At 38.6% G+C, this 24,000-nt stretch overlaps 1 protein-coding gene across 4 annotated transcripts in view; it reads right to left on the bottom strand.

The window, feature by feature from the left end:
* Positions 1-8,856: 8,856 nt before the first annotated feature.
* Positions 8,857-24,000, bottom strand: part of LOC144972353 (uncharacterized) — a 395,531-nt gene continuing 380,387 nt past the window's right edge. For 3 of the 4 annotated variants that reach the window (XM_078913460.1, XM_078913459.1, XM_078913462.1), the window contains 3 exons: positions 22,278-22,516; positions 19,153-19,316; positions 12,639-14,416 (listed from right to left, as the gene is read on the bottom strand). In XM_078913460.1, the coding sequence (XP_078769586.1) occupies positions 12,874-14,416; positions 19,153-19,316; positions 22,278-22,516 (1,946 nt within the window). In that variant the 3' untranslated portion in view covers positions 12,639-12,873. Of the gene's footprint in view, positions 9,064-12,638; positions 14,417-19,152; positions 19,317-22,277; positions 22,517-24,000 lie in introns of those variants that run through there. The other variant, XM_078913461.1, reaches the window with a different exon arrangement.

Genomic DNA, 24,000 nt, shown 5'->3' with positions numbered 1-24,000 from the left:
ATAATAATATAATATATATAATTATAACAATAATAATAATAATTAATAATAATAATAATAATAATAATAATAATAATAATAATAATAATAATAATAATAATAATAACAATAACAATAACAATAACAATAATAATAATAATAATAATAATAATAATAATAATAAGAATAACAATAATAATAATAATAATAATAATAATAATAATAATAATAATAATAATAATAATAATAATAATAATGATAATAGTCATCATCATCACACACTTATAGACACGCATTCACGAGCATAAAATCAAACGCGTTCACAATATTATATATTTCATATACATTTATTTATAGAACTCATTATTATCAATGATATATTGCGTCGAGATAAATACAAATTATGTTGTTGATGAAGAAAAATATGGAGAAAAAATAACTAGATTATAGAGGATTAAAGAAAGCATCACATTTGTTTTCTATTTCCTAGTGCTAAAGATCCTAGACTGTTTGTCAAGACACCTTTAAGACGTCAAAAAGATTTTATTTTCGTCAAAATACATCTTTAGACAACTCGAAATATTGTTGACAACATCACCTTGCGGCATCTCAAAGACGTCATCACAATTTTTTAGGGACGTCTTTAGGAACCTAAAGTTTATCAATGACACGTCTTTAAACTGTGGAGATTTTAGAGCTTTTTTTTATCTTAAAAATGTCTTTAAGCACCCTAAAATTCTATGACAAAATAGTTCTGGATGTCCCTTAGGTCTTTTAACGAGCTGACATTATCATCGTGTAACAAAGAGAGTATGTCATCGATATTGCACAATAATTTAGACAGTTTGCGATCACGACCACAACGTAAGACGGACGACGAACGATGATATTAAAACGGGTTAGGCGTGAATTATAAATAGCAATAATGAAGGAGCATGGTATCGAGGCGGAATATTATGGAACACAAACTCTGTTCTTACACGACATACAGAGCAACAACAACAACAACAACAACAACAACAACAACAACAACATCAACAAGAAACAAAATATAAAACACAAAACAGGAAAAAGACAAAGATAGCACATGAACACAAAATAGAGAGAGAAAAAAAACCATCGGCGATTTATAATAAGAAGCTATTGCTTTCCTGTGATATGTTCATCATACGACTTAACAAACAACGATCAATTATATCTTTAAATTGAATAATTGTTCTTATCGTCGTCCGTCTTAAGTTACCGTTTTGATCTCAACATAATGACCTTAGCAACGATATCATCAAGCCGTTACGGTCACGTGTACATTCAAAGAACGATTGATTATCTTACGTTCAAAATTACAAACAAAATGACAGCCATCTCACCAGAACAACTAGACATACAACGAAATTCAAGCATTCAAAGAAAAACCCACTCAAAAAAAACCAAAACACAAATCTACAAACTCAAACATCTTCAAATATTCATTTGCACCCCGCACTATCAAAGACTGGAACGCTCTTCTCGAATAATAAGTTAACATATTTAGACACTTTCAAAAGAATAAGATTATCAAAATTCTTCAGCCTAAACACCAACAACAATGGCTGCCACATTCAACAAATCTCTCCGCCCTCGAATACAAGTACTCAGAATGGAGTCGACTTCGAGTCATAATATTCAGATTCAGAATCAGATTCAATGAAAGTAGTAATAAGATTCAGAATCAGATTCAATGAACGGAAAACGCTAACTTAACGACACGTTGCTATAATATTATTATGTTGCAAAATGTTACTATAATATCAACTTATTCAAATACTCAAACGGTAATATTGATAATATTTGTAAATATTTTGTTTGTTTGTTTGTTGCTTTAGGTCTCTTCCAACACAATTGAGGTTATATGAGAGACCGCTGAAACAAAAAAACAAGCAATCTAACAAAAATAGTACAAATGTAAATCAAAATCATAACCTAAAGATATCATAAGCTAAATTATAAATAACCAAGAACAAACAGGCAGAAGATTTACAGAAAAAAAAATATCCCCTGTCAAAAATACAATCACAAACCAAAGAAGCAGGATAGGCTAGTAAAGAGAAGAAGAAACGACATCACTATCGGATCGTACACCCATGCGAACATCATAGGTATATGATTCAAGGGTGATGCTCCCATCCAACCACCCGCTTGTAAATATTAATTAAGTCTTGACATAAATTATCAAAGGCACATATTATTATCTCATTATTACTGTAATCAATGGTTTTCTTCGAAGAATTTGATATTTCGCCGAAGAGTAATTGAAGAGACGAGTGCGAAAAGTGCTTAAGTGGAGGTTAAGTTTTGGATTAGGCTATAATATAGAGTATAAAAAATAAACTTGTAGTATTGAGATAGGAGACTTAGATTGTGTTTATCGTGAACAAAATTGGTGAGTGTGAACTGATGTGATCATGCTTTAACTCTCTCCTTACCAGCCATTTTCAGGATTTTCCCAAAACTTCACATCTAACTAAAAAACAAAAATATATTTTTTATCACTCAGACACAATAGCAGTCAGTTCTTGCGATACATAATTTCTTTAAGAAAACATGCTATACAACACACACTGTTCAATTTCTTTAAGTTTTATAATGTACAAAAGAAATTTGAATAAGAAAAATGTTGGTTGTATCGTAACGAATGTAACGATTTTCCTATAGTTGCTAAGGAGAGGGTTAAGCTTAGCTAGTTAGCTAAAAATGGTGAAAATGTGAATCAAGAACTTTTAGTACTGGAGTCTTCATTTGTAACCCATCGCCCAAAGACGGTAATGTATGGATGACTCAGATGCTTTATAATGTTAAGCTTGAATTATAAAATATGAGACCCATCGCCCCATAACAGTGTTATGTCAGGATTAGTTAGATGTTAAAAAATGATTTTTCAAAAGTAAATAATATGAAATTGTGTCAATTTATATAGTCTATCTTATTGAATACAAAATACAGTTTCCTACATTGACGAAAATTAAATGACAATTCTCATATTTCTGGTCAATTTAACATCATCACAATCCGACAAGCACATTCTATGCAAATAAGTTAAAAACTGAACAAGTGTGTATGAAATTGCCAGACATAACAAGGCAGAAAAATACAAGAAAAAAAAACATCCTAAAAATCAGTCGACTTCGACTGGGGATCGAACATCAGACCACCTAATTATCGGTCAAACCTACTACCATTACACCACAGAGGCTCTCGATAGTTGGGACAATTTTAATATCTTCATGCAAATAAGTCAACATCCCATAATTTTGGAACTTTTTTCATCCCCATATAAAACCGCGATAGATCGTTAATAGCGATGTTAGGCGTTCGATTTGGTTTGTTCTTAGTTGTATTAATAGAGCCTGCACTTTCTTCCCCCGCATATTTCATTGCCGCTTGCGTCTCTTTCCATTCATTGTTTGGATTGCTGTTTTGCTTTATTTTCCATAGACTTGAGTTAAGCTCATATTGGTAATGAATGCGACATTCTCGCTCATTTACTATTTTTGCCGTGTTTATTTTGACTGCCGTTTTACCTTTCTGTCTTCGTTGTCTGTACACATTTATGTTGAAATTCGTTTTTACAAGTTTGTGATCGGATGTTAGCAGTGTACCACCGTATGATCGCGAGTTGGTTGAGTAGTGTTTATGGCGGTGTCGACATATGATATAGTCTATTTGGTTGTGTATTGTTATCATTTTGTCTTGGGTTTGGTCTTTCCTTTGTCCTACCCATGTTGTCTGGTGTCTTGATGGGTGGTTGAAAGCACTGTTTGTTATGAAAAGTTTTCTCTGTTCACAGAACTGGACTAATTTTTCTCCGTTATCGTTACGTTTTCCTTTTGAGTATGATCCTAAACATAGTGTGTCACTGTCGAGACGTTTTCCTACTTTGTTCAGTGTATCGTCTAGGTCTTTGTAAAATTTATCAGTTTCCTCTGGGTATTGTTTTGCGCGTTGACTTGTTGGTGCGTAAACATTTACGATTGAGATAGTGAACGTCTTCTTACCGTGATCGTCTTTGTTATCGTTATTCTGGTTCCTTGAATTGATCTTACACTTAAGCTCAAGAACACATATTCTGTCCGAAACATTCCATTCGTCACTAGTCAAATCCCTGCAGTTTTTATTTATGAGAAATCCACATCCATAGTGAGGTGAGCTGGAAGCAAAGCACAACAGTCTGTGACCATTTATTGTTTGGTCGACGCCATCTTGGATCTTCGTCTCTTGTAAACACAACACATCGATTTTATAACTTTCTAAATCTTGACACAGTGAATAAATGGAAACATAAGACTATCCACTGAGCCGAAGCTCAATGTCAACAGGTGTCAGCCATGTTGTCCGCTTAACGATCTATCGCGGCAACAAAAAGAACTTAGGATCAGGATACAAAACACGAAAGACTGGGAAGAAATAATAAACCTGAAAACGGAACGAAACAAAATACTGCATTCAATTCGATCACTTACAATAAAACACAGAAACGAGGAATTAGACAAAAAAGTGGAAGACATAGAAAAGTCCAAAAATAACGCATCGTCTATGTTCAAAGCGACGAAATCTCTGAACCGAAAACCATTCGAGAACCCAAAACTACAGGATAAATTTGGCAAACAGACAACAAATCCCAACGATATCCTTGACATTGTAACTGACCACTTCCAGCAGAAATTTCACAAACAAGTCTCACAAATATCGCCCTTCTCAGGAAACCCTAGAGACCTAAACAACCGCATCACAACAACTGAAGTTAGAAATAGCATAAAGTGCATAAACAATAACAGATCCCCAGGCGAAGATGAAATTCCCGCTGAATTGCTGAAATGCGGTACCCTCTCCCTGGATCTGAGCATTGCAAACATAATGAACAAAACATTCTCAACACACAAAGACTGGGACATAAACAGCGGTGTCCTAATTACAATACAAAAACCAGGAAAAACGAAAGGACCCGTAAACAACCTGCGCCCAATAACATTACTGAATACCATAAGAAAAACACTGTCAACTATTGTCCTCAACAGAATTAGACCGAAAATAGAAAAATATCTATCACATAGCCAAAGCGGGTTTCGCCAAGACCGAAGCACATCGGACGTTGTATGGACACATAAATGGTTGGCAGCAAAGGCACTCAAAGAAAACATATCCATAACAATAACCGGAATCGATATGTCCGCAGCCTTTGATACGATCGACAGAGGAAAACTTTTGGAGATATTAACAGAAATAGTAGACGAAGACGAGCTCCGAATAATCCGATTTCTCCTCAGCAACACAAAGATACAACCAAGGATATACGGGGCCACAAAACAGACGCAGTTCGAAAGTAACATCGGGACCCCCCAAGGAGATAGTCTGAGCCCGATTCTGTTCACAATATACTTAGAACACGCTCTGAAAGAAGTTCGAAAAGTCATTCCAAAACCAACGACTCATATTGAGAATGCAATCCCTAGAGAAATCGCCTATGCAGATGATGTCGATTTTATTGGATCAACACCAGCAAATATAGCCATCATACAAAATACCCTCATGAAATATAACCTCCAAGTCAATGCCAATAAAACCGAATTTACAACAATATCGAGGAACAAAGAGGAATGGAAAAGAACAAAGAAAGTCGGCTCACTAATTGGAGACACTGAGGATGTACAAAGAAGAAAACAGCTATCAAACGCCGCACTCAGTAAACTCACCAATGTATGGATTAGAGGTGACAAAATAAAGAGAAAAACCAAACTGAAACTGTACCATGCTCTTGTAAAACCGGTACTTCTGTATAACTGCGGCACTTGGGCGTTGACAAAATCCGAAGAAGAACATCTGGATGCCTTCCATCACACACAGCTAAGAAGAGTACTGGACATCAAATACCCCAAAAAGATCTCAAATGAATCACTCTATAAGATCAAAAAAGAAAGACCAATCTCCCTTGACATTTTACAACAACGATGGCAACTTTTCGGTCACATACTACGCAGGGACAAAAACATACCAGCAAACCAAGCCATGTCGGGATACTTCCAAAAACACGGGAACCTTTTCAGAGGAAGACCGATCACAACACTCCCTGTGATCCTAAACAAAAACCTCACAACACTTGGACAAAGCATTAGTCTCATAACGGCAGGGGACCTTGAAAATCTGAGAACCCTAGCAGAGGACCGGCAATATTGGAGACACCTCACACAGGAAATACTGGAAACAGCCAAGGCGACCCGATCTTTCGGTCGAGACGCGAAAGGCATCTAAGTCAAGTAAGTCATATAAAACCGTTTTAAGACAATAGAAGTTGAAATAAATGTATTTATTGAGGAGATGGAGTTATTCCTTATACGTCATAACCTTCTAATCTCCCGAACTCTGGACGTTTCGTCTGTACCCTTGATCTTCATCTAGACAATTACAGAGAATATACTGTATGGGCACGATAGTTCACAAAAAAAGTTGATCTTTTATATAGCGCAATGTCCACTAAACCTGCTCAAAGAGCTTTAAAAGGTGCCCCTGACCACCAGCAACACTGAACATGCAGGACGAGACACTACCGCATCTTAGGCGATACTACAATTTTTTTCCGACAGAGACAACGCTTTTAACGGTCTGGTACTCATTATACACATGAGTACGGTGAAAGAATGTGAGTAAAGAGTCTTTTCCAAGGACTGAACTATGCGAGCAAGGCTCGTACCCAGGATTCTAGGACCTTCCGATCCGAAAGTGAGTGCCATACCACTAGACTACATAGCCGCAAAAGTAGGGACATATTTTCGCCTAAAAACTGAAAATTTCATGTCGGAATGGATCAGATTACAATTTACAGTTGAAATGTCCATAAATTAATGCGAAAAGTTAGTTGTTTTGTTTCTTTTTGTGTTGCTTTTCTTCGCGGTTGTTATTTTTGTCACTATAGATGCTGTGCGCTAAGAAACTCTCAACATTGCCATCCGCAAATATAACGGACCAACACACACAACTATGTGTAACTTTGAACGTTTATCGTCTGGTTAATACAGTTTAGTGAGAATTACCCATAAACATGGATGGCAGCAAAAAAAAAAAAAAAAATAACAAAAAAAAAAAAAAACAGTGACGTCAACTGCATTCTATCTATATTTGTCAGAGTGAATCGGATCCCGAAGTGTGGATTTAAGATTGAAATCACGGGGAAATTCTCTATGGGAAATTGAGCTCTTATATATCGCAATATCCACTAAACGTGCTCAAAGCGCTTTACAAAGGGTCCCTAACCAACAGCTAGATAGATAGATAGATAGATAGATGGATGGATGGATGGACGAATGAATTTATGGATGGATGGATGGATGGATGGATCGATGGATAGATGGATGGATGGATGGATAGATAGATAGCTAGATAGATAGATAGATAGATAGATAGATAGATAGAGAGAGAGAGAGAGAAAGAGGGGGGGGAGAGAGAGTGTGTGTGTGCGCGCGAGAGAGAGAGATAGAGAGAGAGATAGATAGAGAGAAAGAGAGAGCGATAGAGAGAGAGAGAGATAGATAGATAGAGAGATAGATAGAGAGAGAGAGAGAGAAAGAGAGAGAGAGAGAGAGAGAGAGAGGCCATTGGCAAAGTGCCTCTATATTCCAACAGCTTAAAAAACAATATTGTAATTAAATCCTCATCATCATATACATTATTCCTCGCCAATCTTCCCACTCTGTCGTGTTCTGGGAAAAGACATATTTAGAAATTTGGCCAGAAAACTCGTCCTTCAAATATCGATCGATTTAAATGACCCTCGTCTTAGCAAAAACTTTCAAACCTGGGACTTCGTGAAGTACGAAGTCCCAGGTTTGAAAGTTTTTGCTAAGGCGAGGGTCATTTAAATCGATCGATATTTGAAGGACGAGTTTTCTGGCCAAATTTCTAAATATGAGTTTTTTTCCAAGAGTACGACAGCACTGAGATATTATGCTCTTCTCGGCGGGAATCTTTCGGACATGTGACCGGCCTTCTCAAAGCGGTATTAAGTCGCGAGGAACTAGAGGCTGGAAATTTAATATATAAAAGCGACAACTATGACACCTAACCAATTTAATTTCTCTTCGTTATGGCGCAAAAGCTACTCGGAATAAAATGGAAGAAGACGATGGAGGTGGATTGGACAGTGGCCCTCGTAAAGTTATGGCCTGACATTGACAAAAAAAATGACGTCAAAATGCCAGTCTTTTGCCACAAAAGAAAACAAATCGTGAGTTGTATTCAATAGTTCAACCAATGAAATAACTTGTTTCCATGAGCACTTATACTAACAACTGACTAGGCGGTGCAAAAGCCAAATATTGACGTCAAACTGCCAGTCCTTGTGGATTTCAGTGTCAGGCTATAACATAACAGATGGCTACGATTGGGGAAGAATGACTCCACTATAACAAAGAAAGTATTGGACTGGAACCCTCAGGGCAGAAGTTCAAGGGGAAGACATGAGAGGAGATAAAATAAAAAAAGTTAGCTCAAGATAGAGAAGGATGGAAACTGTCTGTGGGCTGTACCCCGACTCAGGGTGAAAAAGGCGATGATGATGATAATGCTGTGGTCTTGTGGTATGACACTCGTTTTCGAATCGAAAGGTGCTGGGTTCGAGCCTCGCCTCGCTCGGTGCATGGTTGACTCCTTGGAAAAACGGCTCTTCACTCACATTGTCTAACCGTACCTGCCGGCCACCGACAGCGTTGTTTTTGTCGGAAAAAAAATAGTGTAATATCGCCTAGTCATGTTTCGTTCTACATGTTACTGTTTGTCAGGGACCCTTGTAAAGTTTGGTGGACATTGCGCTGAACAAATGCTCACGTTTCTTGTTTTTTTTTAATTTAATTATTTTTATTTATTTTTTTTTTTGGGGGGGGGGGGGTTGTATTTATGTTTTTTTTTTTGTATTTATGTAGTTGTTCTTTTTTTTTGTATTTATGTTTTTTGGGGGTTTTTTTTGTTGTAATTATTTTTTTTCGGGGGGGGGGGGGGCTGTATTAAGGGATTCTTTTTTTTTTTTTGTATTTATGTTTTGTTTTTTTTTTGGGGGGGGGGCTGTATTAAGGGGTTGGGTTGTTTTTTTTTTTATTTATGTTTTGGGTTCTTCTTTTTCTATTGTAAAGAATACTAATATCCCAGGCCTTGCATCAAAGTCAAAATTCACATTTCACATTAATGTATTTCCTTATTCACTTTTAGGAATCTGAATCATTCCGACATAATACTTTGTTGTGAGGGTGGGTTACATATTATGAAACACGCAACTGAAAACAATACATTTTTCTTATATATAATTTATTTTGTTCAGGCTTTCATGCATGCCTAATTAGACCCAGCTCATGAATATTCCACACTCCGGACAGGGCCTGCCACTGTCGAAGGCGTTGAATATTCAAATCATAAGGATAATAATAATCCTATTATTTTTAGTGTATATATTTTTCAAACGTTGATGGCATAAATAATATTATATGAATCATAAAACTAGTCCTTCAGCAAAGCCATAAGGCTCATGGAGACGGAAGGTATAAACTGCTTTATACCCTTTGGATAGGACGCTAGTGTATCGCAGAGTACTTTACGCCAGATCTATAACAGACCCAGCTACCCAATCACTGCTGGCGGGACAGGGAGGTCAGACAAAAAACCAATATTCAAACTCTCCCGGGATCGATCTCAGACCCTTTGGGTGTGACGGAAGTGATCTAAACTATATAGCGCAATATCCACTAAATGTGCTCAAAGCACTTTACAAAGGGTCCCTGACCAACAGTAACACGTAACATGAAGAACAAGACATGACGCCTGTTAGGCGATATTACACATTTTCCGACAGAGACAAACAACGCTGTTAACGGCCAGGTACTCATTTTACACCCGAGCACGATGAAAGAATGTAAGTAAATAGTCTTTTCCAAGGACTCAACTATGCGCCGAGCTAGGCTCGAACCCAGGACCTTCAGATCCGAAATCGAGTGTCATACCACAAGACCACATAGCTCTACCAACTACGCTATCGGAACACCTTATAAATAGGAATAACAAGTAAAGGTATATTTTCTTTTTCAAGTAATTCATTTCTGAGGCTGTTTGGCATAGTGGGCATGCTTGTCTTCGGACAGGAAGGTACAGGGTTCGAATCTCGATTTGAGAGGCGCATAGTCGAGTCCTTGGAAAAAGCTCTTTACTCACACACTCTCTCTCGCCGTACTCAGGTGTAAACTGGGTACCTGGCCGTTTTCAGTGTTAGTTTATTACGTCGTGGGCTCAGCGGTACGGTCTTTGCTTCGTACCCGAATTGTACCGAGTTCGATCACCTGCCGCTGTGTGTGTGTGGCCTTGAGCATGTCACCTCGCCCTAGCTCAATATACGGCGCTGCACTGCGGCTCACGCCTGGGTTATTCCAGTTTCCCCTTGGAATAGACCCTAAAGACAAATTTTCCCAATGGGATGAATAAAGGGAATTTTATTATTCTTTTTTAAAGGCCCCAGACAAGCGTCATGTTTCGTCCTGGTTGAAAAGAATTTCTGTTGGCTAAGGGGGGGGGGGGGCATTGTAAAGCACTTTTGAGCACGTTTAGTGGATATTGCGCTATATAACTGCTCACATTGTTTTTGCCTTTGGTTTTTTTTGTTTTTTGTTTTTTTTTTTTTGGGGGGGGGGGGGGGGGGGGGGTTCTGAGGCAGTGTTAGGAATAGCATCTAAATCTATTACAGTATTTTATTTTGTTTTTATTATTTCATTGCAGTGCTTTTTGGATCCAGCTTCTGGCGAGGGCTCATATAATATTATAGGGGGATAGAAGACACAGCGTGCGACCTCCGTGCAAATTGTGGGAGGTCGAATAGACCCCGCCCAGCACCTTGCGATTTGATGATACTTAACGATTAAAACATTATTTATCAATGATAAGAGAGATGAACATATTGCTGCTCGAAGCTCAAAGGAAAAAAAAAAATAAGGATAAGTTTTGAATTAATTGTAAGTTTCAATTTATTAGACGAAGACAGATTCAGATACTGTGGGTGTTTCGATGAACAAAACGCTTAATTGTTTTATTCATCGTGTTTTGTTGATAAAGGGGAAACCCGAAACGTCCACAGTATCTGTCTTCGTCTAATAAATTGCAGCTTACCATTCAACACTTATCGTTATTTTTTCATTTTTATTTGTTCAATGATCAGATAAGAGCTTTTAGCAGTAACTTGCCCCGATGTTTATTTTATTATAAAATTAAAAACACAATTAGCGTAAAAAACAAACAATAACAAAATTCATAAAAGTAGAGATGAGCAAATGACGTAAATAATGAGTAAAATTCATGAATAGTTGTGTGACCCATCGTCTCAAAACGGTCCGATTATGTCGAAATGAAAAAAAAGTAGTCCTTCCGAGCCATTTATCCCGGTTTCTACCGCGTAAAACTGAAAATAGCGATTGCTTGATACCCTTTGGATAGGACGCTAGTCTATCGCAAAGTACTTTCCGCCAGGTCTATCACATCTAGCTACCCAATCACTGCTGCTGGGTGGTCAGTGAGCGGTGGTCGGAAAAAGAAATCTCGAATGCACCTGGGGATCGGTCTAGGCCACATTGTGTGAGAAGCGAGTGCTCTACCAACTGAGCGATCGGGACCCCCCCCCCCCCCCCCCCCACCCATGTCGAGATGAACCTAGCTGTAAAAAGTCGAAATAAAATGAGAAATACAAGCTTTTGGATCTTTCTCATTACTGGAAATGGTATTTATAGCACACCGGAAGGAAGTCACAATTCATTAAACCAAAGTTTCATATTCCTTCTTCTTCTTTCAGCTTATCCCGCATTTTGCAGGGTTGCCATAATGAATGCCACATCTCCGTGCATCTCGATTCATAGCATGCATAGCATCATCTTCCTCCAGGCCCAGTTCTGTCATATCATCCTTTACCTTATCCCACCATCTAGTCTTTGGACGTCCTGTTTTCTTCTTTCCCGCTAATTGCAAGTCCAATACTTTCCTTCCCTCTCTCGTCTCTTTACATGTCCGAACCATTTCACTCAATCTTCCCTCATCTTTATTGATACATTCTTCACAAGATATATGGGACAGAGTGGCTCAACGGTAAAATTTCGTATTTGGCCATGAAATTTGTCTAAAATTCGTAAAATTACGAAAAATTAAGAAAAATTCGTAAGATTAGGCAGGTATGGTACGGTCTTTCCTTCGTACCCGAAAGGTACCGAGTTCGATCACCCACCATTGCGCTGTGTGTGGCCTCGAGCAAGTCACCTCGCCCTAGCTCAGTTTGCGGCGCTGCACTGCGGCTGACGCTTGGGTTATTCCAGTCATCCCTTGGAATATACCATAGAGACAAATTTCCCCTATGGGATGAATAAACGGAATTATATCATTATGTTCATTTATTTATTTTATTCTATATTCTTCACTTCACTTATTCACTCAAACTTCGAACCCGTTCATTTCCCCAGGTTCCAGAGTTGTGGCTATTAGTTCCAAGTTCAACCACCTAATTCATCCCGTCATATCTAATACCGCCTTGAGACGGCGAGTCACATTTATATTTTAAGATTTATATTATTAATATTTTTAATATATGTTATAATACTTAATAAATAACACACATGTTGTAAAAATAGTATAGTATTCTTCTCAGATACAACTCCATAATTCATTATATCAGATCTAAATAAAATTCATTATTAATCATAATTCATTAATTGATCATTACAAAATAATCAATATATTAATCATTATTCAACGAATTAATCATTCCACGTCTATAATGCTTAAATTGAATAATAATATTATTATTGTTATTAATTGTAACAGTATCACAACTTGCTGTTATAAACACAGAAATCATCAGAATGTTGTTTCTTTACCGCCCATTTCGTCCACGTTCACGTATACGTTACCGTCATCACTCCTACCCCGCCGTGAATCGACGTCATTGTCCGCCTCTTTTAGCGACGTCATCGACGTGACGTCACCGTTTCTTCCCCTCTCTTTCGAACTGCTATTATTCTCTACCACCGAGTTCGGCTCGGAGGAGGAGGAGTTGTTTTTCAAATTATCCATCGACGAGGGACTCGAATTCGTGTAATCCGGACTCTGGGGTAAATAGGTGTTCGTCGCATTGGGGTTCCCATGTAGCAGTGGCGTGGATGTTGATGATAAAGGTTGTTGTTGTTGTTGATGTCTGTTGTTCAGGTTAGGGTTAGTAATGGGGTTAGGGTTAGCAAAATTCCCGCTCGAGTAGGAAAGTCTGTCGGGAGAGCTGGGAAGAGACATGCCCTCGTTAGAAAGGTCAGACATACCCCCAGGGGAAAGAGGAGGGTTGTTGGAGGTTTGGGACGAGGAAGACGTGGGGGAGGATGGGGAAGAAGAAGGTGGGTAACCCGTGACCGTGTCTAGGACGACTGGTTCGTACGTGGGAGCGTCTGAAGAAGACGGGGCCGGAGTTATGGCCCCTGCCCGCTCGTAAGGGTTGGAGCAGCTGACGGGACGAGATGACGCCGGTGAGGAGATTGGGGAGTCGTTGCTGCACGGGTCTTGTATGTTATCGATAATGGGGGGTGGGGACGGTGGAGGGGGTAGAGGAGGGGATGGGGGTGACGTGAAAAAAGAGGAAGAAATGGGAGTGGTGGCGGCGCCTCCTGCGTGAGGTGAGTTAAGTGTGAGAGGTATCGTCTCATCGATATTACCAGGGTAAGGAGGGGGAGGGATGGAGGTGGGGCTAGATTCAACTGCGCTTGGGTTAGTATTACTGTTAGCATTATTATTTATATTATTACTATTATTGTTGTTATTATTATTATAATTATTGCTTCTTGCGTCGGGAAACGATTGCTGTTGTAAATCGTCGTGTTTGGGGTGAACTTTGTTTCCGTGCCGTTGGTGCAGAGATTGCGGTTGCTTTTGTATAGTATTGTCCTCTCGCGGGTTCACGCCATTGCTCCGAGTATGCGCGTGACTTTGGCTGCTTCTCTCGTGAGGACGCTTCGCAGCCGGGCGTGGTTTGACGGCTGGTTTGGTAGGATCTGAATCGGGGCAGGACGAATTCCTAGGGGGAGGTTTGGGTTTTGCTTTGGGTTTGGGTTTAGGCGCAGGCGCAGAAAGAGGTTCTCTGTCGTCTTGAAGTAGACTGTAGTTATTCTCGGTATTGTTGAGGAATTTGGTGGTTTCGTCGTCATTGGTGTTATCGCTATCGCCCCCGTCAGAGTGGAGAAGAGGCTTTGTCGTGGCGTCTTTTTGTTTTCCTTCGTCGGCTTTGGTTTGGCGACGTCTTCTAGGAGCTGTGGAACCGTTGTGGTAATTTTCCGTTGGGATTTCCTCGCCGCCAACAGCCTCCGCTGGAGGAATTTCCTCCTCTCCTTCATCCCTTAGAAGACTCGAGCTTGTATGTCTGTTGGAAGATTTGGTGGTTGGGGTTGGGAGAAAGATTAGATGTTAAATTGTAACAATGAACTTCAACATGGTTAGTATAAAATGAACATTGTTAAGAGAAAATATGGAGTGAGTATAATCCAGTTTCTGTAGCTGGATGAAAATGAAACGTAATGCCAAAAGATGGAACAGTTTAAATTTCAAACTAAATATGTTAAAAATATTAATGAATTAAAAATGACTTTGATTGGGAACTTTGTGCCTTGATATATATATATATATATATATATATATATATATATATATATATATATATATATATATATATATATATATATATATATATATATATACGAGAGATGATTAACAAGGAAAAAAAATATCTTCCAAAACTATAACTAGACGATGGACTCTTTCCCTCCCAGTGAAGGATTCCGGCCGAGGCCAGGAAAAAAAACAAGTAATCTCATTCCAAGACAAAGGAAGAAAGCAAGGTGGAAAACAGATAATATATGGGTATAGAAGGTACAGTCAGTACCTCCGTGCCCACTATGGGAGGTCAGGAACCTCACCCAGTCTTGCATTTTTGACAATGAACGAAACATTTTAGTTTCTCAATATACCCGACATAATCCGGCTTAGAGGCGATGTATTTTTAAAATATTGCGTATATTAATAAAAACACCTTCAGCTTCCATATAGCGCAATATCCCCTAAACGCGCTCAAAGCGCTTTACAAAGCGCCCTGACCAACAGCAACACTTAACATGTAGAACGAGACATGACGCCTGTTAGGAAATATTACAAACTTATTTTTCGACAGAGTCAACGCTGTTAACGGGCAGGTAACTCATTTAACACTTGAGTACGGTGAGAATATCGAGTAAAGAGCATTTTCCAAGAACTTAAATATGCTCGAACCCAGGACCTTCCGATCCGAAAGTGGGTGTCATACCACAAGACCACATAGCCGCATAATTAACATAACCCCTAAATAATCATATTAATTGATTTCGGAAAACAGTTGCATGCGTCTTCGTGTCTCAAAGACAGTGTCTTCCACAAGGCGCAAAGAACAAGACAATGAATTATACATAATATTATGACCGAGAAGACATCTCCCTCAAGACACAACGACAAAATTGCCTTTCCCAAGGAACAAAGGTTTAGACTGTCACGCGACATGCCAACGTGTCACTCCCACGGCGTTGGATGACAAAATCTATTTACATCACAATTATCCTGAAAGGCGTTGGGCGGGATTCTACAAACTTTCTCATCAAAATAATGGAGGTTTCTTTTGATTCTACGATGTCAAATCTCGGATCAAACAAACAAAGAAACAAAGAAACAAGGCGATGCATCGGCCAATTCTGAATTAATCCAACGAAAAAGAAAGAAAAAAAAACAAAAACATACACAAAAACAAAAACGTGTATGCAATTGTATCTGTGGTTTAATTCTTGGTCCCCAAACAAACAAACAAGACTGAGCTTTTATATCCACTAAACGTGCTCAAAGCGCTTTTTTTGTTTGTTTGTTTGTTGCTTTAGGTCTCTTCCAACACAAAAATTGAGGTTATATGAGAGACCGCTGAAACAAAAAAACAAGCAATCTAACAAAAATAGTACAAATGTCAATCAAAATCATAACCTAAAAGATATCATAAGCTAAATTATAAATAACCAAGAACAAACAGGCAGAAGATTTACAGAAAAAAAAATATCCCCTGTCAAAAATACAATCACAAACCAAAGAAGCAGGATAGGCTAGTAAAGAGAAGAAGAAACGACATCACTATCGGATCGTACACCCATGCGAATATCATAGGTATATGATTCAAGGGTGATGCTCCCATCCAACCACCCGCGCTCAAAGCGCTTGACAAGCTCTGACCAACAGCAACATTTAACATGTAGGACGGGACATGACGTCTGTTAGGCGATATTACATTTTTTTTCGGACAGAGACAACGCTCTTGACGGCCAGGTACTCATTTTACACCTGAGTACGGCGAGAGAGAAGAATGTGAGTAAAGAGCCTTCTCGAAGGACTCAACTATGCGCCGAGCGAGGCTCGAACCCAGAACCTTCCTATCCAAAAGCGAGTGTCACACAACTAGACCACATAGCCGCACCAAACAAATAAACAAACATACAAACAAACAAAAACCCACACAAGGCGATCAAGCGGCCAATTCTGAATTCACCCAATGAAGAAAAAAACAAAAACAAAACAAAAAACAAAAAAAAAACAACTAGTATGCATTTGTATCATAGGTGGTTTGATTCTTGCCCCCCCCCCCCCCCCCCCCCCCCCCCTTTGTTAAAAGTAGCCCTTCAGAGCCTGAAATGCGTCGGGCGGTTTGTTTTGTTTTGTTTTTAAGGGTTTTACGGCGCTTGCAACACATTTAGGTCATATCCGTGCCAGTAAAAAGGAAGAAAATGGGAGAGTAAAAAGTTCTAGAATTACAATAAAGCATCCAAGAAAAGGGAAGACAAAGGGGAATTGGTTCAAATAAGAAACAGGTGTAGATTCCAAAAGCACTCTATCAAAGTACTTAGTTTGAGATCACCTAAAAGTCTCATCCAGACACAAGCACAGGTCCCCGCTAAGAGGAACACACTCAAATGTTTTACAAATCATAATATATAATATAAAGAAAGCATAATACAGTGCATAACAGAGAGATGATTTACAATGAAAAATATATCATCTCCCAAAACTAACTAAACATTCGACTGTTTCCCTCTCAGCCAGGGCATCTGGCCAAGACCAGGACAAAACCAAATAATCTCATTCCAAGACAAAGACAGAAAGCATGTTGGAAAACAGATATAAGGGGATAGAAGACACAGTGTGTACCTCCCTGCCCGCTATGGGAGGTCAGGATCCCCACCCAGTGCGTCGGGCGGGATTCCACTAACTTTCTCATCAAAATCAGTGAGCTTTGATTCTACGCTGCCAAATCAAACAAACAGACAAACAAATAAACAAACACACAAACAAACAAACACACAAGGCGATTTAGCGGCCAATTCTGAAATAATCAAATGAAGAAGATGGGAAAAAATAAAAACAAAATTGCATGCAACCTGCAGACCGGCCAACTAGATTTTTTTTTAATCGTAGGTTTTAGGAGATAAAAATTGTATTTGCTATAATTAACTAAAATTTACCTTTACAATGATTAGAAAATACTTCAAAATCATTATTTAATGACTTAGAGATGCTCATGACGTAACTGAAGCCAAAATTTTGTAATTTTACGAATTTTTCGTAGTACTAGGCATGTTTGAATCTGGATCGCTGGTTTGTGATTTGTTTTTTAAGGGTTTTACGGCGCTTGCAACACATTTTGGTCTATCAGCGCCAGTAAAAAGGAAGAAAATTGGACAGTAAAGACATTCTTGATGTACAAGTAAAAGGGCTTGAAGAAAAAGTAAGACAAGGGGGAATCGGTTCAAATAGGGAATAGATGTAGATTCTAAGAGCACACTATCAGTGTACTCAGTTTGAGATCTTAAAGTCTCAACTAGATACCAGCACAGGTCTTCACTAAAAGGTATACACTCAAATGTTTACAAATCATATGCTAAAAAAAAAAAAGAAAAAATAACAGTACAGAACAGAGAGATAATTTACAAGGAAAAAAATATAATCTCCCAAAACTATAACTATACATTCGACTGTTTTCCTCCCAGCCAAGGACTCTGGCCAGGGTCAGGACAAAACCAAATAATCCCACTCCAAGACAGACAGAGAAAGCAATTGGAAAACATAAAATAATATATACTCGACAATGGACATGTATTCGCTCAACTTTAGACATGTATATAATGATACACGCTCAACTTTAGACATGTATATAATAATATACGCTCAACTTTAGACATGTATATAATAATATACGCTCAACTTTAGACATGTATATAATAATATACGCTTAGGCGGGAGGACCCAGTCGTTTATATAGGAATACGTCAGTCTCAAAGAAAAACGGATAAAAATGAAAGGGGAAGGAGAAAACCGATAGATGGATAAATAGATAAAGAGAGATAATGAGAGAGAGGGGAGAAGAAGAGAGGGAGAGGGAGAGAGAGAGAGAGAGGGAAAGGGAGAGAGAGGGAAAGGGAGATAGAGAGAGGGAAAGGGAGAGAGAGGGAGAGAGAGAGAGTAGGAGAGAGAGAGAGAGAGAGGGAGAGAGAGAGAGAGAGGCGGAATAGACAAGATTGGTGACGAGAGAGTGAGAGATGGAGAGTGTTGGTTGAGGTGAACAACCTAACGGGACAAAAGGCACTCCAAAGGGAACACAAAAACAAACTTACACAATTCGTTTCATGAGCTGCGCGACCTTCAAGAGGGATCGAAGAAAAAAAATACAATTAACACCAAAAACAAATTTTAAAAGTAAAAAAGAAATGAAATAATGAAAATACCGCAAAAATAAATAAACAATTCAACGAAGAAAAAAAACAAAAACAAAACAAATAAACAAAACGCTTTCACAATGTGTTGCCTGAGTTAGGTCAACGAGAGAGAGAGAGAGAGAGAGAGAGAGAGAGAGAGAGAGGGAGGGAGGGAGGGAGGGAGGGAGAGAGAGAGAGAAAGAGAGAGAGAGAGACAAACACACACAGAGAGAGAGAGAGAGAGAGAGAGAGAGAGAGAGAGAGAGATAGGTGGAGTGGGCAATCCAAAAGGGACAAAAGACACAAATAAAAGAACTCGAAGATATGAGAACAGAAGTAAACTTACGCGATTTGTTTCCGGAGCTGTGCGATCTTCAAAAGGGCCAGGTCCAGTTCATGCTTGACCTTCCAGAGCTGGGTCTCACAGATTGGGTCTTTACACTTGTGGTGCTTGTGGAAGTCGATGGCCTCCATCACCGACCTCTCAAAGGTCAGCGACTGACCCATGCTCTGAAAGAAGCAAAGGGGAAATAATGAAAGTGATAAAAGAAAACAAAAGATTTATTTTTAAAAAAGGGGAGGAGATGGGGGTGGGGGGAGGGAGAGGGAACCCCTAAAACGTCTCGGTCCCTATTTATCTGATCTTTACTTATCTTATAATATATAATTTGACAAATTGGACTTTTTGAAAAACCAAGGCTCCGAAACCACTGGACCAATCGTCACCAAGTCTTGTAATGTGTTTACAATTGATATGAAGATGGTTTGCGTGTATGAAATTGATTAGACTTCGTGATGATTTTATATAAAAATCAAATTTGTTTCCTCAAATCCCATTGAAAACAGACGCCATCATTTTTTTCCACGTGTTTGATTGTCAACCTTCCGGTTAGCGAGTATGACAATCAGGTGGGAGTACTTGTATTGAATCGATACCAGTTTGTGGTTTCTCTCATTAAAAACAAATACAAACAAGTTCTTAAAATTTACACGAACCATTTTCCGCTCTTGGCATTGTGAAATGATTCTACGAAAAGGGATCGAAATATATAAGATAGGAGTTATCTTACGGAGTCGTGAAATATTTAATTGAGTTGAACTTTGATTCAAAACTTGAAAAAATTGCGATACCGCCTAACAGGCGTTGTCGCGTTCTACATGTTACGTGTTGCTGTTGGTCAGGGACCCTTTGTAAAGCGCGTTGAACACGTTTAGTGGATATTGGGCTATATAAAGGCTAAATTTTTATTTATTTATTTTTTTATCATAAATTTTGAGTTGATCGTCTTATCTATCATCACGTTTATTACCGGGCTCCGTTCACTGAACGGACAGCCAAGCTTCTAACTGAATGTTTCCAATTTAGTTCTTTCTGACATAACACCAGATAGACATAATGGGTCACAATTAAACAGACCTGCCTACTTGAAAAGCTAAAAATTCATAGTTTTATAGGAGTTTTAAATAACAGAAATCGCTATTATTAACTCTATAAATCGACAATTTACTCATGCAAGGATTTAATAACACCTCGGAATTCTTAAAACTATGTAGTCTGGCATCAACTTTCATTCTCAATAAGTTTTAAAGACTTAGAGATACTCGTGTAGTTCTGAAATTGGAGCCAAAATGTCGTAATTCCACGATTGTTCCGTAGTAGTTAGTAGGCAAGTTATATTAAATGGAAGTGGTACAGTGCATAATTATAGGGAATGAGATTAGCGGAAGAGTAGCGTCCCTTGATTGGAAGTCAGGAGCGGAAAAGTTATTAGAGAGAGAACGTCATGTTGGTTGTGCGGCATGAGACACTTATGGGACAGCGTGGCTCAGAGGTAAGGTCTTTGCTTCGTACCCGAAAGGTACCGAGTTCGACTACCCGCCGCGTTGTGTGGCCTTGAGCAAGTCACCTAGCCTTAGCTCACTTTGCGGCGCTGCACTGCGGCTGACGCCTGGGTTATTTCAGTCTTCCCTTGGAATAGACCCTAGAGAAAAATTTCCCCTTAGGGATGAATAAAGGGAATTTATCTAATTTTATCTAATTTATCTAATTCACCGCAAGCGAGGACGAGAGAGACGCATGCGCAAAACCATTTTGACGTTCTCTCTGTAAGGAGACGTCCAATCAAGGGACATTACTCTTCCGCTAATCTCATTCCCTATAGTCGCGGGCTCACAATACAATCTACAATGTCCAAGGTTCTAGTCGGCCATTGATAATAGACGTCTCAACCCGCAAGACATTGTAAAAAGACCTTTAGCGAACGGTTTTCTGCTTCCTATCGATGCGTGTGGAAGTCTATATGACCTCCTCCTTCTTCACTGACCTCTCGAAGGTCAATGACTGACCCATGATGCTTTGGAAGAAGCAAGGGTAAGGGGAGGTAATTAAACATCCTCAATAGCAAGTGTTGACTACAATGGCGGCTTCAAGCGGCCAGTGTGATCTTTTCTTTTCTTTCCTAAACTGTTGGTTCTAGGTCGTTGATTTCTAAAGCCTTTTACGAGCGGCATCCTAGGAAGTATTATAATTTGGCGTCAGATTTTGGCAGGTTTTCACCAAGGAAATGAATCGGTTTTGCGGTCTAGTTGTAGGAAACTCGTTTTCGAACCAATTGATGCTTTGCGTTTAGCCAAAATACTCAAAACATCTAGCCGGACATAATTTATCAACACACAAAACTATGTTGTAACTTTGAACGTTTATAGCCTGATTGATACAATTTAGTGAGAACTAATCATTAAAATGGCGTTGAGTGACGTCAAGTTCATTCCTTCTATGGGTTTGAGTCTCATTCCGAGTGGCTCTTTACTCATATTCTCTCTTCGTACACAGGTGTTAAATGATCACCTGGCCGTTAATAGCGTCGTTTCTGTCGAAAACTGAATTCACTCAGTGCTTGGTTCACCCCAAAAGTATACAAACTTGAGTGATCTCAAAACGTTATGATGTCGAAGCGGATCAAATGACAAAAAGTGTTTGTTTTTTTAGTAGAATACTAGAAATGACCAAAAAATTAAAAAAAGCGTACATTTCAGTTTTTGTCACTTGAAAAAACCATGTCTTTCGTCCTCCATAAATGAGAAAGCGGTCCTTTAGAACCCATAGAGCCAGAAATTATCTCGGACAATAGCAAATCATTGCCTTTTGGATAGGACGCTATTTTCATCGCATAGTACTTTCCGCCAGATCTAACAGGCTCTAGCTATTCAATCACTGCCAGATAGACTTGGATGGGATGGGAAGGGTCGGGGGGGGGGGGGTTGGGTCAGAAAAATCTTGACTGAACCCGGGATCGTCAAAGTCCCTTTGTCATGTGAAGCGAGTGCGCTACCAATTGAGTTATCGGAACTCCACATAAAAGAGAAAGAATTAACCCGAGGTTCATATTTTGGACTATAAAATGAATCTTATGAAATAATACCAGTTCGAATCGCCGGGTCACATTTATTTCATCAGGTCAAAAAACTTACCAAAGAAACCAACGAGCAGCAGCCATATTTGTCCCATTTCTTGAGCTGCTTCCGGCCGAACCGGAAGTACATGTGTTCCAGCGTCAGCAGGATGGCTCCCAGTATAATCCCGCCGCCCAGCAAAATGAAAGCGGAAGTGAAATTCAATATTCCCAGCGTGTGGCTGGACACGCCCACTCCTTCTTTCTTCTTGTGACAGGCCCCGGCCAGCCAGAATTTCTGTATCCGTTCTATCTCACCTGGAATACACAACAATAAGACAAATTCTATATTATAGAAACGGGTAGATCTCCCATCCTCAAAGAGTATTATGTAATGGTGGTTTGGGGGTTGAACATTGACATTCTGGTTTTTAAAAATATATAAAATATAAATAAAATAAAATAAAATTCCCTTTATTCATCTTCAAGCCGATACTTGTCTTCATTACCCGTTACAAGGGAAGACTGGAACAACCCAGACGTCAGCCGCAATGCAGCGCCGCAAAGTGAGCTAGTGCGAGGTGAATTACTAGAAGATCACATAAGGAGACGGGTAGTTGAACTCGATACCTATTGGATGAGAAGCAAAGACTATACCTCTGAGACACGCTGCTCCTAATAATAAAACAATCATATAATACCGAGGCAGGCTGATTTTTGGGGGATTTTATTTTCTAGTATTTTTCTTTCTTGCTTCATCTGGCACTGTTTCATACACACTTATTTCAAAATCTTTATCTTATACCAGTGCCTGCTTACTTCTTTGTCACTAGGGAAGTCGGAATGAGAGAAAAATCTATAGCCACAAATTAAAAGTCACAGTCGGGGATACCTTAAATTGTTTTTACTATGGGGGAACCCGCAATGTTTGTGGAGAAATAAATAAAGGCCATTACGTACAAGCACTTGTCTTATTTTAATCATTATACTATTGTACTGTGGAAATTAGCATAGATCGAGACGAATCTTTTGAGCCATCAACGATCAAAATCGGGTCACTAATAAAGTCTGTAGGTGCACGCAAATGAATCTGGCAACGTGGCGGCCAGATGGTGATTCCTAACGGAAAATTACAAGCGAAGATTTCATGAATGCCGCTATGCGGTCTTGTGGTATGACACTCACATTCTCTCACCGTACTCAGGTGTAAAATGAGTACCTGGCCGTTAACAGCGTTGTCTTTGTCCGAAAAATTGTAATATCGCCTAACAGGCGTCATGTCCCGTTGAGTTGGCCAGGGACCCCTTGTAAAGCGCTTTGAGCACGTTTAGTGGATTTTGCGCTATATAAAGCTCAATTTATTATTATTATTATTATTATTATTATTATTATTATTATTATTATTATTATTATTATTATTATTATTATTTTTATTATTATTATTATTATTATTATTATTATTATTATTATTATTATTATTATTATTATTATTATTATTATTATTATTATTATTATTATTATTATTATTATTAATCCAATGACAGATATTATTATGTCCTAGCAGATTTTACAAATAATCAGTTCAGTCAATGGGTGATAGAATTACCAGTAATAAAATCATTCTGTAAAAACAGTTATATTATATATTTTTTTATTTGCCAGTAATTTGTGTGTTCGTGGGGAAAAAATTCAACATGTAAAAAGTAGACACCGACATTATTATTTTAAAAGAATAGATTGAGGTGAATAAAAATTAATAAACTGTATAAGCCAAGATCTTCAACTCTCTGATGAATTAAACT

The sequence above is a fragment of the Berghia stephanieae genome, chromosome 5, assembly GCF_034508935.2.
Source record: "Berghia stephanieae isolate SIO BIC M18660-M18661 chromosome 5, UCSD_Bste_1.3, whole genome shotgun sequence".
NCBI lineage: Eukaryota > Metazoa > Mollusca > Gastropoda > Nudibranchia > Aeolidiidae > Berghia > Berghia stephanieae.
Note: the sequence above shows the minus strand (reverse complement) of the source record. Positions and strands in the feature narration are given on the sequence as shown.